Raw genomic sequence first — 19,679 nt, 5'->3', positions numbered from 1 at the left:
TTATAAATCAAATGAAAATGGCATAATTATTCATCATGCATATAAAACTCAGGTAGAGCAGCTATGTCAACACAGCACATCTGTTAAGTGTCTGTTTAAAACAAAATGAAATTGAATCATGATTTTAAATCCAATCAATATAATTTTAATCTATCTAAACAGAGACTTAGTGGTTCTGCAAGTAGTGTTGATTTAACAATGCATTTGGTGTAGTACTACTATCATGGTTTCTCCAAGCATAATAAAAGTTGTTTTTGTGTTCACGTAGGCTCTTTTCAGGCTATATGATGCTGCTACAAGCCACAGACACATATATCACCAAACCTTCCCTGCCACACAACCAGAAACCAATGCAGACACCAGGAAGAAAAAATGATTCGACGGGATTCCTCTGCTGCACATTCACAAGGGAAAATTTTCATTCATTATTATTGTGTATTCCCATGCCACTAATCCAAGAAGTGCTATATAAATGGAAAGCCAATGATAGCTTGTAACTGAATGAAATCACGTATCAACACTGAACACTGTGCTGGCTTTCACTTATAGTTATGTTGCAAATTGTACTGTGGAGATGTGCTAGTTTGCATGATTTTGTTAACTGTTGATATGAGTCAAATGTTCTTCCATCAAGAATGTACAATTAATGTTTTTTTTAAATCATTTTAAAGAGCAATGGTATTTTCATTCAACAGAACATTTGTCTTCCATAAGAACTTTAATTTTCAATTTAAGCATTGCACATTTAAAACATTTACTATTTATTGAATGTTAAAGGTTAAAACATGTTTTAAAATGCAAAGTTTTCTTTACTGTCCTAACAAATCACAATGCAGTATATTTTAAAAATCACTAGTTTTGCTCATAGATACAGTCAAATGTTTTCACACATGTAAAATAAATCTGTTTATTACTTTATGATAGCTGTCCTTAACAAATCATTTTGGGCGTGTCCTTATTAAAAAAAAAAATTCAAGTCAATTTTAAATGCAACATTTGCTTCAGTTTAAGGCCAAAAATAGCAGCTAGCAAGAGCCGAACAATAAGTTAGTGCTGTTTTCAGTGAAAGAGCACAAATGTACTGTGTGTAAAATCTGAAAGTCACATAACTGCTCAACTAAAAAAAAAAAATTCCTGTTCTCATTCTGTGGATAATGGCTCCCGTGCACAAATGAAGCCCTGAATTTCCAGAGAGCAGGTTATTCTCTCTTCGTGCAAACTAAAAATTCAAATCATCTCTCAGTCAAAGGTAAAGGAATTTTAAGAGTGGGACAAATGGCACAGAACCCCTGGCTGGAAGTTCTTACAATTCCTATAAATTTCACCCCACTTTCCCCCCCCAAAGCAATTTTAATTTCTTATAATGAAAATACACAAGTCCAGATATACAGAAAATCAAAATTAAAGAACAATATCCAGGTAAAGAGTTTTGCAGTCTGGTGCTGTTTATTTTCCGGTCTGTTCATTGCTATCAAAAATCTTTGTAGACTTTAGCATATGGGATTTCATAGGTCTTAACCAATTTCCATGAGAAGCATTTGCTGAAATTTACAATATGAAATATATTAATTTGAGTGATTATTATAATCCTTAATCTCTTGCTAGGTAAAACTTAGAAGCCCCCCCTTACCACAAATAGTGAGAGTATTTTTTAATAATGAAATCAACTGTTCACGATTAAGAGTTTCTTTCTCATTCTATTTGTGCCGTGCCTCATTTGTGAGATATTAAACTAAGAACTTGGCTGCTTGTTTAAGGGGACGATAAAGCAGGTAAGGGTAAGAATTTAGGGTTGTTATTCTAGAAGAATGAGATCAATTGTCTGAAGAGTGTACTTCATCCAAATCTATTATTTTAAAGAATTTAATAAATACTTCTAACACTTCAACCTTTTCTTCCCTCATCAGTTTCTTTTAAACTTTTTCACTACTTTCTGTTGTTCACTCTTCATTCTTACTCATTACTTTATTCCACATTTCCTGTTTGCATTATTGTTCATCTCATTACCTCTTCTAGTTTGATTTTTTTTTTACTCACATTGGATTGTTTTTTAAAACTATTTTAGATCACTGCAATAACAAAGTCCATCCATGGTAATCATTATAGCTGCTACTGCTCACTGAAGCAGCTGTGTTGGAGTGTAGAAGTTACTGAAATTTGGGGCCATGTTAAGACAAGGAAGTGGAGGTAGATGTGGGGAATCTGAGTAATAATCATAGAAAAAGTTAACAGTAGCAGAAATGCTGAAAGCATATCATGTAACACACCATTTTCACAACATTTATTATATGTGAAAAACTAATTTTAAAAGTCTTCACTCATTTACAACTCAAAAGCGGAAGCTTTGCCTCAGTTTCGTAGATTCAAACCATTGTAATTCAGTAGTACATCTAATACCAATTTTAAAATGGTTACACTGGGGTTTTCATTATAAAGTAATAGCACTGATAAAAGTTGAATTACTTTATGGTATTTAAGCTATCTCTGTGGATATCATATGCCAGCTCCTTTACTATTTTTTAGAAATAGAATCAAACTTGAAATTATTGTGCCTGAATATCCATGTCATTTTCAGGATATAGGAAATATTACAGAGAGATTTATAAGCACGACTATATGAACTGTTTGCATTATCATTATGACAATGTAATTAGCAGAAAATGATAAAATTCTGCAAAGATCATGAAAATTGTGCCATTTTTTTTATTCTATCACGTCACAATCTGGATAGCCTCACCGGCTCTAAGGAGCTGCAAACATTGCAAATGTGTCATAAGGTTCAAAAGCCTTAAGAGACTTTGGGGCCTAAGAATCCCACATCCCTGAACATTTATACTATAAATTTCAAAGAAGATGATTTAACAGAAATACTACTACTGCATTAATTTGAGTTTCAGTTTTAAGTAAATACAAATATATCCCCGGGCTTTCCTGGAAAAAAGTGTGTTCTATCCGTATTGCTACCCAATTTAACAGGTCCAGTTTAAATGGCATTTCAGATTGTTACCTGTTTGTATTAGAGTGTAATGTCATTCTTTGCACTTTTAAAAAATTCAGTTTAAAATATGCAAGCTGAACTGCAGTTCAGTTCTAGCAAATATTGTAATGATATTGCAAAGAACTGCAATTTATTCTTGCCTTATTGTAACTGTTTAAATCATTTGATAAATAAATACTTAGTGCTATAGTGATCATAACTGGTATGCTCAATTATTAAAAACTATGAATACATTCCACTCAGGCTCAGCTATGAGTATATTTATGAAAATATTAAAGTTACAGTTATTCTACATATCCATTCTCCCCCCTCTCAACAGTACACTTCAGCTCCTCCAATTGAATTAGCTAATCCGCATTTATCAAAAATAAACAATTTCACACTATTATGTATTCCTGTTCACCCATCACCCCTGTACTCGCTGACCTACATTGGTTCCTGGTCCGGCAATGCCTCGATTTTAAAATTCTCATCCTTGTTTTCAAATCCCTCCATGGCTTCATCCCTCTCTATCTCTGAAACTTCTTCCAGCCCTACAACCCTCCGAGATCTCTGCGCTTCTCCAATTCTGGCCTCTTGCGCATCCCCGATTTTAATCGCTCCACTATTGGAGGCTATACCTTCAGCTGCCTAGACTCTAAGTTCTGGAATTCCCTACCTAAACCTCTCCGCCTCTTTGTCCTCCTTTAAGGCTCCTTAAAACCTATCTCTTTGACCAAGCTTTTGGTCACCTGTCCTAATATCTCCTTATGTGGCGCGGTGTCAAATTTTGTTTGATAATGCTCCTATGAAGCGCCTTGGGACATTTTACTACGTTAAAGGTGCTATATAAATGTAGGTTGTTGTTGTTCATGCCACTTGCAGCCCTACATAACTAAATAACCAATATTTCATAGATAACCAATATCTCATAGTATCATAAGGTTTAGAATAGCTATGGAAAAGGACACTGACCACTCTGAAGTAAAAATACTCTGTTGGAGGAGGGCCAATTTCAGTGGGATGAGAACAGATCTGGCCCAGGTAAATTGGAATCAAAAGATTGGCAGGCAAAACTATAATTAACAGTGGGCGGCCTTTAAAGAGATGATTCTACAGACAAGGTACATTCCAACGAGGGAGAAAGGTAGGGCAACTAAAGCCAGAGCTCCCTGGATGACAAAGGAATTACAGAAATGAAGCGGAAAGAAGTGGCGTATTACAGGTGTCAGGTTGATAGCACAAGTGCCAACCTGAGAATATAGAAAGCTCAGAGGGGAAATAAGAGGGGCAAAAGTGTATGAGAATAGACTAGCAGACATCATAAAAGTCTTCTACATACATGTTAACAGTAAATGGGTAGTAAGAGGAGGGGTGGGGCTGATTAGGGACCATAAAGGAGATCTACTCGTGGAGGCAGAGGGCATAGCTTATATACTAAATGAGTACTCTGCATCGGTCTTTAGCAAGGAAGAAGATGCTGCCAGAGTCTCGGTAAAGGAAGATATAGTTAAGATACTCGATGGGCTAAAAATTGAGAAAGAAGAGGTACTAGAAAGGCTAGTTGTACTTAAAATAGATAAGTCACCCGGTCCTGATGGGATGCACCCTAGGATGCTGAAGGAAGTAACGGGGGAAATTGCGGAGGTACTGGCCATAATTTTCCAGACATCCTTAGATACAGGGCTGGAAGCCAGAGGACTGGAGAATTGCAAATGTTGCATCCTTGTCCAAAAAAAGGGTGTAAAGATAAACCCAGCAACTATAGGCCAGTCAGTTTAACCCCGGTGGTGGGAAAAGGTTTGGAAACGATAATCCGGGACAGAATTAACAGTCACTTGGACGAGTGTGGATTCATTAGGGAAAGCCAGCACAGATTTGTTAAAAGCAAATCGTGTTTAACTAACCTGATAAGAGTTTTTTGATTCGGTAACAGAGAGGGTGGATGATGGCAATGCAGTTGATGTGGTGTATACGGATTTTCAAAAAGCGTTTGATAAAATGCCACATGGTAGGCTTGTCATCAAGATTGGGGCCCATGAAATAAAGGGGACAATAGAAACATGGATACAGAACTAGCTAAATGACCGGAAACAGAGAGTAGGGGTGAACGGTTGATTTTCGGACTGGAGGGAGGTGTGCAGTGGTGTTTCCCAGGGTTCGGTGCTGGGACCACTGCTTTTCTTGATATATATTAATGACTTGGAAGTTTGGGGCACAATTTCAAAACTTGCAGATGACACAAAACTTGGAAGTGTAGTGAACAGTGAGCAGGATAGTGATAGACTTCAAGAGGATATAGACACGTTGGTGGCATGAGCGGACACTGGGAGATGAAGATTGAGGCAGAAAAATGTGAGGTGATGCATTTCAGTAGGAAAAATTAGGAGAGGCAATCTAAACTAGAAGGCACAATTCTAAAAGTGATAGAGGAACAGAGGGATCAGGGGGTATATGTGCACAAATCGTTGAAGGTGGCAGGGCAGGTTGAAAAAGCAGTTAAAAAAGCACACGGGGTCCTGGGCTTTATAAATAGAGGCATAGAGTACAAAAGCAAGGAAGTCATGATGAACCTTCATAAAACACTGATTCGGCCACAGCTTGAGTATTGTGTCCGATTCTGGGCACTGCACTTTAGGAAGAACGTAAAGGCCTTAGGGAGGTTACAGGGTAGATTTACTAGAATGATTCCAGGGATGAGGGACTTAAATTACATGGATGGACTGGAGAAGCTGGGATTGTTCTCCTTGGAACAGAGAAGGTTGAGAGGAGATTTGATAGAGGTATTCAAAATCATGAAAGGTCTAGACAGAGTAGATAGAGAGAAACTGTTCCCATTGGCGGAAGGATCAAGAACCGAAGGGTATAGATTTAAGGTGATTGGCAAAAGAATCCAAAGGTGACATGAGGAAAAACTTTTTTTTTTAAAACACAGCAAGTCGTTAGGATCTGGAATGCACTGCACGAGGGAGTGGTGGAGGCAGATTCAATCATGACCTTCAAAAGGGAACTGGATAAGTACTTGAAACGAAAAAAATGTGCAGGGCTACGGCGATAGGGTGGGGGAGTGGGACTAGTTGCATTGCTCTTGCATAGAACCGGTGCGGACTTGATAGGCCGAATGGCCTCCTTCCGTGCTGTAACCTTTATGATTTCACACAATTTGAGTCTTGGTAGCAGGTGATGCAATGTTATTCAATGTTTTGCTCTGTGGACTTGTCCTGATTAAGAACTAGATTGAGATTTTCCCAAATTATTTCAATTGGTGCCCTTACAGCCACCAAAGAGGCAACAGTCATTTTGAGTGACCCTTGGCTGGATTCAAACCATGGTCCCAGAGGTAAAAAGACCACTGTGCAAACCTGCTGCACTATAGCATTCCTATTATGCAATTTTTACAAAATCTACCAATATCCTGACAAATTGCAAACATCATTCATTTTCTACTGCCAGATACAGGCAAAAAATCAGTTCCACTTAAAAATAAGTAAAACCACAAGTAGCCTCCACATCAAACCTTATGGTTTTAACTTATTAGGATGAGGGATAATAGATCATTTTTAAAAAAGAGCTGTGGTTGGTGGTGGAGGGGGGGGGAGGGAGAAAAGAAAAAGAGGGTGATTTCTAATTGCTCAGGAGGTATTTCTGTCTCCAAGCCCTACAGACAACCTCTGGTCCTTAGTCTGTGCTGAGAATTAGCTAAAATCAGAAGTGTCAGTGATAGGACTGATATAATTGGCTGCCAGAGCTCCCACTTCCAATTGCTGTTAATTGTATCCATGTGATTTATCTGTTAATTGTATTCAGGTGGTGCATATCAATTGCAAACTCTCTTGTATCCATTTATAAGAGCTGATCTAAGGTGTGGTGATGGTAATGTGGATCTCTGAATAAAGGCTTGAAGTAACTGAAGACTATCCTTCACTACCTGGCTATCCAGTTTAACATTACTATACTTCACACCCTTCTGGAAGTGCATGAGAGGATAGGATCAGGCTCAACTATGATGTCTTCCCCAGTAAAATAGCCTGCCATGTCACTTACCATCAAGGCTTACACATGAACAGTGGCCACTTGGGGAGGTACTGGAGGGTAGTGTTCATAAGAAAGCCATGAGAAAAGGCCACTCAGTCCTAGGACACCTCTGTTTGTGATCTTTCTACTGCTTTGACACAAAATCCTGTACCCATTGAGTGTGTCAACTTTTTTTTTGAATATGCTAACCAATTCATGTTGACTGCACTGATCTTCAATGGCATCATCATAGAGTCTCCCACCAGCAATATCTTGGAAGTAGTCATTGATCAGAAGCTGAACCAGACCAAGCTACAACACCATGGTTACAAGAGCATAGCAAAGGCTGTGTAGCCTGCGATGAGTGGCTCACTTCCTGACACCTCAAAGCCTATCCCACCATCTATATGGCTCATCAGGAACGTGACAATATTTAGCACATGTCTGGAATAGATGCAACTGCAACAACGCTGAAGATTGACACCATCCAGGACATTACAGTTAGCTTGTTTGATGCCCATCAATGGACTCAATATCCATCCCTTCCATCACCAGCGCATTGTGGCTGTTTTATGTATGATCGGCAGGAACTCATCAAGGTTACTTCAATAGTATCTCCCTCCCACATGACCCACCAAGGACAAGAGCAGTAACATCGTCGGAACATCACCTCCAAGTTACGCACCATCCTGAATTGACATACGCCACCATTCCTTCATTGTTGCTGTGACGTTATCCTGGAATGTCCAGATACTAATGTGGAACTAGTTTCAAGGACTGCAGCAGTTCAGGAAGGCCCACTACCACCTTTGTACGGCACCTAGGGATGGGTAATAAATGCAGCCTTGCAAGCATCACCCACATCCTGAGAACAAGTTTAAAAAATGTAATGACTTGCCAGCGAAGTATCACTATTGCTTTGAGACCCTGAGAGAGACAGCATCACTTCTTGCACTCTCAATGTTCAGTCTCTACCCTGTGGAGTTTCAAAGTACACATTTAATTCCATGCTCCTATCTTAAACATAACCCTACAATTCACCTTCCCTCAATCTGCCATGCATGCTTGTCATTTGAAGACTTGCCTCCCATTCCCTTGCTCCCTTCCAGTTGTTATCATAGCCCTCCATTCTTTGAATGCTGACAGCATCCAAGGAGTAAGATTCAGAGCTTTACAGCTAATTCACACTATGCATTCCTCTTGCAGGAAAAGACTACCCATAATAGAGGGAATAGTAGACCCACAGACATCAGAATTTGAACCGAAGAGGAAGAGGCACCAGTCAATCCTGAGGACACCCTTTGCCGAAGCAGTAGGTGATAGAGGTTGGGGACCCTGTGCCTACTGTCACTGCATGGTGGCAATCTGCATCTTTTTTCTGCTCTGCAGCAGTTACATACTACATACATACATGTGGTGAAAAAGATAAAAACCCAGGCCAATGAGAAAAAAATCTGGGAAATTCCTCTCCGTACCCCCTTAAGCAATCAAAACTATTCCAGATCATCCGATAATTCTATGAACTACCTACCTTTTGTACGAGTTGAACTCAGCCCCAGCCAGAAACAGGTCCAACTCTTGCTTAAATTCAGTAAATCGGCATCCACGACCTGAGCTGGGAGCCTGGTTCAGAGGTTCACTATTCTCTGGGAAAAGAACCACCTCCTGATACCTAACCTAGATCTGGCCTTATACAATTTAAAATTGTGACCCGTGGTCCTCCCTAACCTATTTAATTGGAACAAACTGTCAACTCAAATACAATCTATTCCCCTATCATCTTATAAACCTGAACCAAATCAGTAAAGATCAGTTAACAGAATCATCGATCTGGCCCACACATCCAAACCTGAAATCAAGGGTTGAATTATTAAAGAGAAGTTGAAAAGAATTCAGTGCAGGATAATGCTTAACTATTGGAATGTGGATAATAGTTGAGGTAGCTTGAAAATGAGGGTGTTCAAACTTTTGTCTTTGTGGACAGCATACCATGGTACCTTGATTGCCACATAAAAAGTTGCTCATCCATGCTCATTAATTTGCATATTGTTCATGTTGCTGATACCAACAGATTTTGTGTTCTGATTTAGGATTTATCCATCAATGTGGCAACACTAAAAACAGCTCTTGCCAAACATCCAGAGCCACAATGCTTAAATAAACAAACTAGTAAATAAGAAATAAAAGTGCAACGAGGACTGAGCTGTCTGGAGTTTTAGGGCTTGATTGCTAGGGCTCGGGTTCTGCCACTGCTCTAGTGCACCCCTGGAATTAAAACATTGGCCCTTTTTTTACTGATTTGCATGGTCTTACTGAAAATAGGCAGCTGGAATGATCAACAGTTTTTGTTAAAAGTAGGATTACTTCAAGCAACTTTATTTGCCAGCTGTATGGTTGTCTTCGTTCTTTGAAAGCAGTTTATCATCCATATACCTTAATACAAGTCCACCATCCACTGAGACAGTTGACTATTGCAAGCACTATACGTAATCTGCAAAAAGTTGCTAACTGTTGATTGCAAGTAAGAGGTGCACTGGCTGTAACCACTTCCTGTTGTGCATTACTGCCATAGAGAATGGGAATTTCTGACAAGGTGTAAGTTACTGTGTATCAGGAACGGACAACCAAAGGCTCTACTAATATAACTGCACTTAAATTTAAATGCTTTACTCAATTGGTTGGTTCCAGAGACAGGTGGCATTGGAGCACTTAGGAGGTTGAAAAGGTTTGTGACTTATGCTGAAAGAAGCTGCACAAGTCCAAAAGGACCCGAACCCTGTTTGTACCGTCTCGTACTGTTGGTGATGGTGTGAACTTCGCTTGGCTGTGCATCAGATTATTTCAGATAGATCTGGAACTGATCCAACAGTGATGAACTTCAATACGCCAATACTCAGGTGTGAAATTAAGAGCATTTATTAGCCAAAAAAAGACTTGGAACCAGGAACTTCATTAATACTACACACTAAAGTTTCAAATGATTTTGCAGGACTAGAATTCTATTCTCCAAAAACTATTTATAGTGCATCAGAAGACCAGAAAATTGTGTTTTTAAAAAAAAAATCTTCAGTATGCATATAAAGCAACAGTTAATATTGCCGATGATAGGCTCCCTCTTCCCAAAGTAGACGACAATTCCTAAGTGAATGTGGTGAATGAATGAGGAAGAGAGGAACACTTATAAAAAGTTTATTGAAATTTATATGTGGGTTTATACATATTATTGCACTAAATAAAAATTAATAAATAGCAATCTGTATACTACTGAATTGTTGAAACCACATACAGTGTGAAATTTCAATCTTCTATTTAAAGCATGGCATCTATGAAAATACACTCCAGCTAATCAGTTTATAATTTGTACAAAACATTATTACAGTTTGTACAAAATGCTTCAGTTCATAGATAACAATACTCCAAATAAGCCTTAATGTATCCCTGATTTATTTGCAAGAGAATTCTGAAATAACTTGTGTCCAGTCAGTTTAAATAAACTGCTTGCAAAACAAGCCAATAAAACAAAGCCACATTGCACCCAAGCAACAAAGTTGTCTTCAATGAATGCAATATGTGGAGTCAAAGTAATAAAAAGGACAAAAGGAGCACAGTGGAATGCCAAACTGGTTATATCTATGATTTTAAACTTCTTGTCATAACTAACATTAAAAAAGTTGGCATATAACAATGCCATTATATCAAATATTGCTTCCAAAGTTCACAAGAAAACCCTTGGGAGTTTGGCTTCATATGTAAACACAAGCATATTACCGTTCTCTTACCAAGTTAGTGTTGGATGCTTTCACTTATTTCATTAAACATACAGCCAACAGTCCATGTTTAAAGCTACACAAGCAGACCTTGATGTCTGTTCCAAAACTGGTGCTTCTGGAACAATATTTGTACTTTTATATTGAGGCACATACTGCACAAAGGTTTGGTAAAAGAGAGATAAACCAACATATACAGAATCAAGTTATATGCAGAAATGTTCTGTTTAATTGGTCATAGTGTTGAAATTTAGAGGCAAGATTACCCCCTCCATCATTGGAAATGCAGCAAAAATGAAAGTTTGCAATAGAAACCAAAAAAATGTTTTATGAAGTAAAACAGTTTCTAGTGTTCACATATTTAGATAGTCAGACATTTGCTGGAAAATTCTTGCTATGATGTTGTGCATACCACTGTTGTCTTTGCTTGCGATTTTCAAGTTCTGTCAAAAGCGCTTGTCTATAAGCTTCATATGACTTCACAATCCTTTCCAATTCCTTCATGAAGAGCAGTTTCAGCAATCCTTGGTAAGTGTCCAGGTCTGCTAGTTGGAAGAGTTCCCACTTCAGAATGTGGTCATATCTGCAACGGTGACAAAGACCAAAGGCAACATCAATTTTCTGAAAACAGAACATCCTTCATCTTAACGTACATCATCTGCAATTTAAAGTTATTCAAATATAGGGAATGGAGGTGCATTGGTCAAAGAAAATCACAATGCAATAACACACTGGAGCCATTATGATATGCAACCTGCAGTAAACCCCGTATTATTCAAATCACAAATTCTGGGATGATTTTCCTACATTCCAAAATAAAATTCCTTTATAGTCATATTCCCAAAAATAAAAAAAATTATACACAACTCTGGTAAGACAAGGATTTTGAACATGTATACCACATTCTTCATTTGTTTTGCAGTTGTCAGAGAACTGCAGCCCAAGCCAGAATTTCATGCAGTCTAGTTCAAATGGAGACTGGGTGACCAGGGTGGAGGGCGTTACCACATTGCCCTCACATCTAGAGTTGGGTTCAAATTCAGCCTTAATGGGTAGAATAAAAGCCACCCCTCTGTTGACTGTAAAGGCCTTATATACAATGAGTGTTGGTACCCCCAAACCACTTTGCATTAGGTGTATGTATGAGACAGAAAAGTGCTCACAACATGGTTGAAGTTCCCCCCCCCACCATTTATTATTTCTCCTCCAATTTTCTCCCGAAGGTGTTGACTGCTTTCTGGGGTACACTTACATGGCACCAGTCACCATCCAAAATCTCAACTTAGTGGCCATTATTTAAGTGCAATCTGAACAGCAAGTGTCAACAAGCTGTTCCACTGCAGAATCATAGTAGAGCACAATCTGATCCTTAGCCAGGCATCCACATGTCGGCACTTGCAACAGGAGTTGCTTTGTAGCAGTCAGGAATGAAAACCCTGGTTTATTGTTTCTTCCTCTCCAAACCTGACCACAGAAACCAACTCAGCACTCCTACAGCCACCTTGGCTGGAGTACTGATGGATATCCCAGTCCATATGACTCGGCTACATACTACATAAACTCAGCTACTGGGGAACCCCTCGAACCTTTCTGGTGAGCATAAAAATTGATATCTCTCATTTGTGACTGAGAAATTGTGTTTTTTTTTTATTAGTATAGGAGTATCAAAGATAGCCGTGCCAAAAAAAAACATTTCCCTAACATTGTTACTATTTGCTTCCCATTTGGTTCCTTACTTCATAGTTTGTTTAGCATATCCGGTACAGTGAACACATTTGAAGTGGGAGTACATTCTATCACAGGGTGACAAATTGATAGAGACTGATCGCCTATAGATGAATGGACAGACTACCTGATAATTTCCAGCACATCCAGTTTTTGAAAGAAACCAAGGAGGTTGAAAGAAGTTATTCATCACATTAGGTAAAAACAAAATGTCAGTTGACAGCAAGACCAGATTAATCACATTTCCGCTATTAACAATGATGCAAACAAGCTACCCAAGGACCTCAGTAAATGAAGATGATTTTGTTCCATTTAATCTCCAACTTAATTGTTTCCGTTTAAAGCATTGCGTATCCACTTATTTACACCACTGGGCAGGAAAAGCTTTTTTTCTAGTGTGCAGGCAAGATCAACAAGCAGCCCAAAAATTCACCTTGATATCAAAATACTATTGACAGATTATGGGAACTCACTTTACTGGTGGGTTTAAATCCTCTTTTACAACGCTGTCGAGAATGTGTCTGATTTTTAAGAATTCCAGCGTGATCAGCATCAGAATATTACAACTTCTCCATGCCCAGAATATTAACAAGTGGTGTCCCGCAAATGCCAAATTTACATTGATTGTTTACACTTCCAGAAAGACTGATTATTCCCACGACATCTATTTTGCAATCACCTCATCAATCACCAGATCAGAGAAAATACGCGAGTTTCACTGAGATAATGTACAATTATTTAATTTGAGAATTAGACACAGACAAACTTTTTATTTTTGTCACCCCTTCAAATTGCACCATTACATTTCACCAAAATGTAATTACACAGCAGTAAAAAAATTCTAACAGCTGCCATCAGTATTCAACAGCCACCCCGCCATATACCCGAATAACTAATAAATTTAGCCTTCAAAAGTTCCACAATTTTGAAAAAAAGCACAAACTTATGGATCCCATTCTCACTCCAACTTTCCCACACAGTTTGATGCACCCCATTGGGCCTCACGAATATCCCCAACCTCAGGTGTGTCCTCCTGAAAACAGCTCAGCCATTCCTGCCTACCTGACTTCCAACATTAACAATGCATACAAGGTGCATGCACACAAGAGTTCTCATTGCCTTTTGTACATGACTGTAAGTAATGTGTCAGCAACTCTTCTTTGCTCTGCCTAGGTTTTCAGCAGTGACTTGAACAGGGTGAGTTAGTCTTTCTATATATCACTCCTCTTCCCTCTGCAACCCCCCACCAGCCCCCAGCAACTCCAGACCCTAGTGTTACATTTGTTCTTGCAGTGGATAGTGGGTGGGGTCAAGAGACTAACAGGCCTCTGGTAGCAAAATAAAACTGATCAAGCAGTTTCCCTATGTGCTTACAACATTGAACAGTTTAAGAGTAGCAGCTGCTTTATAAGCTTCTGCTGTGCAGTTCATCTGTGATAAGACTCCAGCAGACAAAGTCAAACATCACATGTTTTAATGTGTTCAATAAGTAATGAGGCACTGATCACCATTGTTCATTGGGACAAAGAAAATGTAATTTCTGCATGCGTCAAACACCACAGAAACGAGAGCCTCCATATGCCCAAAAATTCACCTAGACATCAAAATACTATTGGCAGATTATGGGAACTCGCTTTACTCGCAGGTGACAAACAGTGTGAGACCTTCTGCAAAAGATGCAAGTATTTTGTGGAATAGAAAAAAAAATGCAAATCATTGCAAATGGAAAACTTGTGTATTTTCTTTGTCACTCCAAGAGCTTGCATTTATACAGCACCTTTCACAACCCCAGGAAGTCCCAAAGTGCTTTACAGCCAATTATGTACTTTTCAAGTGTAGTAACTGTTGTAACATAGGAAAACGTGGCAGGCAATTTGCACACAGCAAGGTCTCACAAACAGTAAAGAGATAATGACCAGATAATCTGTTTCATCTGATAATCACTACCTTCAAATTATTTTTTTCTGAAAAAACTAAGTAATTGATTTATACGATACTGAACAGTAATGAGATAGGAGTAGGCCATTTGGCCCTTCGAGCCTGCTCTGCCATTTAATGAGATCATGGCTGATCTGATTTTTACCTCAACTCCACTTTCCCGCCTTTTCCCCATATCCCTCGACTCCCTTGCTGATCAAAAATTTGTCTAACTCAGCCTTGAATGTATTCAATGACTCAGCCTCCACAGCTTTTTGGGGTAAAGAATTCCAAAGATTCACGACCCTCTGGGAGAAGAAATTCCTCCTCATTTCCGTCTTAACGGGAATGATGAATACCTCACACAAGTAATAAAATAAAAATGCGACTAGCTGGAAGACGAGGTGGAACTCCCCCCTGCCTCACTGTCAAAAGTACCTGTGCCCAAAATGATCGGAAAGGTTCTGTACATAGCACCAGCTGATGACATTTAAGGATTAACGTGCCCCCTATAGCATGGTGCCCCTACAACCTGTTGCAACAAAGGGATTCCCACTGCTACATGTAGAGGAGCAGCCACTGATTTGTTCTGGTCATCTAGGTATGGAGGATTTTCACTGGGGGGAGAAAGCTCTCAGTTCCTGCCACCAAGGGAAGAGATCATTCAGGCCATACACCAGTTAAAGCAAGCACCTGCATTGACACAGGTTGGTACTGGATTTTTGCAGTCAAATACTTTGTGATATAATCTTTAGCAGTTCGGGTAAAAAATAATGGAGAAACAAAACCATCTGATCAGCACAAACCAGTTTTATAAACAGTAGTTTGGTTTTCAAGGTAAGTGATACCTATTCTTTACTCCACCTAGACCTGCACCTCTGCTACCTGGCACCTTGTTCCCAGGCCTCCAGAATTAGTCCATTGGACAGCGGTAGCAGGCATGAGATACCATTCAAGCTGGACTATCGGAATTGATTTTCCCTCCCCCTGCTAAGAGATACCACAGCTTCCCTCTGCGCACTCCCCTACACCATAAGGTTCAGATTGGGAACTGAGAGGAGTATTGAATCTGTCTCCTCCCACATGGTGGCACTGAGTGTTAGTGTTGTAAAGCTCAACACCATTGCACAAAATACATAGACCAAATCCAATCCTGAAACAACTTATTTTCATTCTCAGGATGTGGGTATCACTGGCAAGGTCTGCATTTATTGTCCATCCCCAGTTGCCCTGAGAAGATGGAGGTGGGCCTTCTGGTTTACTACAACCGAGTGGCTTGCTAGGCCACTTCAGAGGGAAGTTATTTTTTATTTCTTTTATTTATTCTCAGGATGTGGGCGTCACTGGCAAGGCCAGCATTTATTGCCCATCCCTAGTTGCCCTGAAAAAATTTGATACAACGGAGTGGTTTTCTTGGCTACTTAAGAGGGCAGTTAAGAGTCAATCTTGTTGATGTGGGACTGGAGTCATACGTAGGCCAGACCAATGCTTAAATTAACCTCTAGGTAAGTGTGAACGTTATGGTTCTGCTTATACACGTTGTCAAATTGCATTTGTTCTTTAACAATACGAACATAGGAAATAGGAGGGGTAGGCCATACGGCCCCTCGAGCCCGTCCGCCCGTGCCTTGCATATACTCAACAACTCAGCATCCACAGCCCTCTGGGGTAGGGATTCCAAAGATTCACAACCCTCTGAGTGAAGAAATGCCTCATCTCTGTCTTGAATGGCCGACCCCTTATCCTGCAAACATGCCCTCTAGTTCTAGATTCTCCAGCCAGGGGAAACAACCTCTCGGCCTCAGAACCTTATATGTTTTAATGAGATCGCCTCTCATTCTTCTAAACTCCAGAGAATATAGGCCCATTCTACTCAACGTCTCCTCATATGACAACCCTCTCATCCCATGAATTAATCTAGTGAACCTTCGCTGCATCGCCTCTAAGGCAAGTATATCCTTCCTTAGATAAGGAGATCAAAACTGTACGCAGTACTCCAGGTGGGGTCTCACCAAAGCCCTGTGCAATTGTAGCAAGACTTCCCTACTCTTGTACTCCAACCCCTTGCAACGTCTCCTCATAGGAGAACTCTCTCATCCCAGGAATTAATCTAGTGAACCTTCGTTGCACTGCCTCTAAGGCAAGTATATCCATGCTTAGATGAAGAGACCAAAACTGTATGCAGTACTTCAGGTGAGGTCTCACTAAAACTCTTATACTCCAACCCCCTTGCAATAAAGGCCAACATACCATTTGCTTTTCTAATTGCCTGCTGTACTTGCACACTAACTATTTGTGTTTCTTGTACGAGGACACCCAAGTCTCTCTGGACACCAACATTTAATAGTTTCTCACCATTTAAAAAAAATTCTGTTTTTCTACTCTTCCTACAAATGTGAATAACCTCACATTTCCCCACATTATATACCATCTCCCACCTTCTTGCCTAACAAGGGGAAAAATATGGGACATTCAATATCAATAATAATCTGGTACTCTGTGGTCTTTACATTACACTACATGCCATTGTCAACACAGTCTAAAAATCAAGAATTCTCCTTCAAATAGAATAGATTGTTTGTGAATTACATTTAGGACAATACACATCTAGAATATACTTCAAGGATACAACATTTAAGAAATTGGCAAAATCAAACTATAAGATCCTGGTGCAAACAGCTTATCACAAACTCCACTTGCACACATTGACTTTGTAGAGTTTCTTTTGCCAGTGGTGTCCATCATGGTGGATGATCGATGCCAGGTTCATCAGTTTGAGTCAGATGAATTGAACAGGAGTATTACTATGCCATATGATCTGCAATGATACCGTTATTTCACCACACATTAATAGAAGAACATAGCATACTCCATATATATTAGTCTCAGGGTTCAGAAGAACATTAATTATTACTTCAGTGACAATGAGCCTGTCAATTATTGAGAAGCATGGGTACTATAACATGTGGAGCCAGACAGTCCAATGCTTCCCTATTGGCTGGAACAGGAAGCATCCAAGATGTAAGGGTAAGGAAAGAATATATTTAAAAAACAAATAGCATAACCTTCCCTTTTTGGGGGATGGGGGCCTGGAAATGAATGTTTCCTGCTTACGTTGACCCCTCCCACTAACAGACAGTGAAGCAAAATTACTAGCCAGAGTTGAGATATAGACCACCTTCACACCTGTCTGCTTAAGGACATGATGCAGAGTGGTCTGCAAAATAAAAAAGCAGACAGACAAACTATTGATTCATGGATGCATCACCTGGTCTTCAATTCATTCTATTATGAAAAAGAAAGTTTCAGTATGGCTAAAGCTAAAGACACCCAAAATGAACAGCAACCAGTATTCTTTGCATAGATTTTATTCAGATTCTTCAAAATAAAATTAAATGAAGCATACCACTGCAGGAATGACTTTTAATAAATGCTATTTCTGCTTCATTATTTCTAATGAATGCTTACTTTACTGGAGCCCTGGCATAGACCTTCAACCAATCTGGAATTTCTGCTGTGTGGTACGGGTTTGCAGGAACCAGCTGATTTCGATCAGTTTGTCGTGGTTGGTATGTGACAGGAGGAAGGAGAGGTGGAGGCTGGTCGTACCGGGGAACACTGCAAAAAAAAAAGTCAAGTTCCAACATTAACAATACATGTCCATATGTCATTAATTGAGTCTTATTTCACCCAAATATATTTCTAGTAGCAGGTAAAGCAAAAGGCACTTTTAACTATAGAAAATTTGGAGTTATTACATTTCATAAGTTAAACAACAAGCAGCATTTAAACTATGTGGCTGAACGAGAATGGATGCTATTTGACATGGATGAAATAAATCTAATTGGACCCTGACATACTGAATTTGGTTTTGTTTAAAAAAACACACACTTGCTGCTTAATATCTAAGTGTGGACACAGGTATAATTCCTCAGTCCACCAAGTTGCCAACCTTAGCTATGTTGCTACATAAGAACATAAGAAATAGGAGCAAGAGTAGGCCATACAGCCCCTTGAGCCTGCTCCGCCATTCAGATCATGGCAGATCTTCGACCACAACCCCACATTCCTTGATTCCCCTAGAGTCCAAAAATCTATCCATCTCAGCCTTGAATATATTCAATGACTCAACATCCACAGCCCTCTAGGGTAGAGAATTACAAAGATTTACAACCCTCTGCGTGAAGAAATTCCTCCTCATCTCAGTCTTGAATGGCCGACTCCATATTCTGCGATTATGCCCCCTAGTTCTAGAATCTAGACACACCATCCTGACTTGGAAATATATCGCCGTTCCTTCATCGTTGCTGGATCAAAATCCTGGAACTCCCTTCCTAACAGCACTGTGGGAGAACCGTCACCACACTGACTGCATCGGTTCAAGATGGCAGCTCACCACCACCTTTTCAAGGGCAATTAGGGATGGGCAATAAATGCCGGCCTCGCCAGCGACGACCACATCCCATGAACGAATATAAAAAAGACAGGGGAAAGAACCTCTCACAGCATCTACCCTATCAAGCCCCCTCATAATCTTGTATGTTTCAATTAGATCACACCTCATTCTTCTAAACTCCGGAGAGTATAGGCACATTCTACTCAACCTCTCTTCATAAGACAACCCTCTCATCCCAGGAATTAATCTAGTGAACCTTCATTGCACCATCTCCAAGGCAAGTATATCCTTCCTTAGATGAGACCAAAACTGTACACAGTACTTCAGGTGAGGTCTCACTAAAACTCTTGTACTCCAGCCCCCTTGCAATAAAGGCCAACATGCCATTTGCTTTCCTTATTGCCTGCTTTACCTGCATACTAACTGTGTGTTTCTTATATGAGGACACCAACATTTAATAGTTTCTCACCATTTAAAAAATATTTTGTTTTTCTATTCTTCCTGCCAAAATGAATAACTTCACATTTCCCCACATTATATGCCACCTGCCACCTTCTTGTCCACTCAATTAATCTGTCTATATCCCTTTGCAGACTCTGTGCCCTCTTCACTGCTTACTTTCCCACCTAGCTTTGTATAGTCAGCAAACTTGGGTACATTACACTCGGTCCCTTCATCTAAGTCATTAATATGGATTGTGAATTGCAGTGGCAAAGTGCCTCTTGTGTGGGGATGGAGAGAAAGGGTAAAGTGTTCATATTCCCTTCAACATTCAACTCAACAGTTGCTTAGGCTGGAAAGGTACTTGGCACAGAGATATACGACACCAACCATGGTCCAAAGCAAAAATACATTTCTGTAGGCATCTTTAGTAAAGTCTAGA

The 19,679-nt window shown here is 39.6% G+C and overlaps 2 protein-coding genes across 2 annotated transcripts in view; one reads left to right on the top strand and one right to left on the bottom strand.

Annotated features, from left to right (window-relative positions):
• atl1 (atlastin GTPase 1) overlaps positions 1-3,191 on the top strand; it is a 56,076-nt gene extending 52,885 nt beyond the window's left edge. Inside the window, exon 13 of the mRNA XM_067991642.1 lies at positions 269-3,191. Within this exon, the coding sequence (XP_067847743.1) occupies positions 269-376 (108 nt within the window). The 3' untranslated portion in view covers positions 377-3,191. The remainder of the gene's footprint in view (positions 1-268) is intronic.
• A 7,836-nt stretch (positions 3,192-11,027) lies between these two features.
• sav1 (salvador family WW domain containing protein 1) overlaps positions 11,028-19,679 on the bottom strand; it is a 31,671-nt gene continuing 23,019 nt past the window's right edge. Inside the window, exons 4-5 of the mRNA XM_067991641.1 lie at positions 17,869-18,018; positions 11,028-11,341 (exon numbers count right to left, since the gene is read on the bottom strand). Of these exons, the coding sequence (XP_067847742.1) occupies positions 11,128-11,341; positions 17,869-18,018 (364 nt within the window). The 3' untranslated portion in view covers positions 11,028-11,127. The remainder of the gene's footprint in view (positions 11,342-17,868; positions 18,019-19,679) is intronic.

This window comes from Heptranchias perlo, chromosome 10, assembly GCF_035084215.1.
Source record: "Heptranchias perlo isolate sHepPer1 chromosome 10, sHepPer1.hap1, whole genome shotgun sequence".
In the NCBI taxonomy this organism is placed as follows: Eukaryota; Metazoa; Chordata; class Chondrichthyes; order Hexanchiformes; family Hexanchidae; genus Heptranchias; species Heptranchias perlo.
The sequence above is the reverse complement of the archived record's forward strand: the minus strand, read 5'-3'. Positions and strand labels throughout refer to the sequence as shown.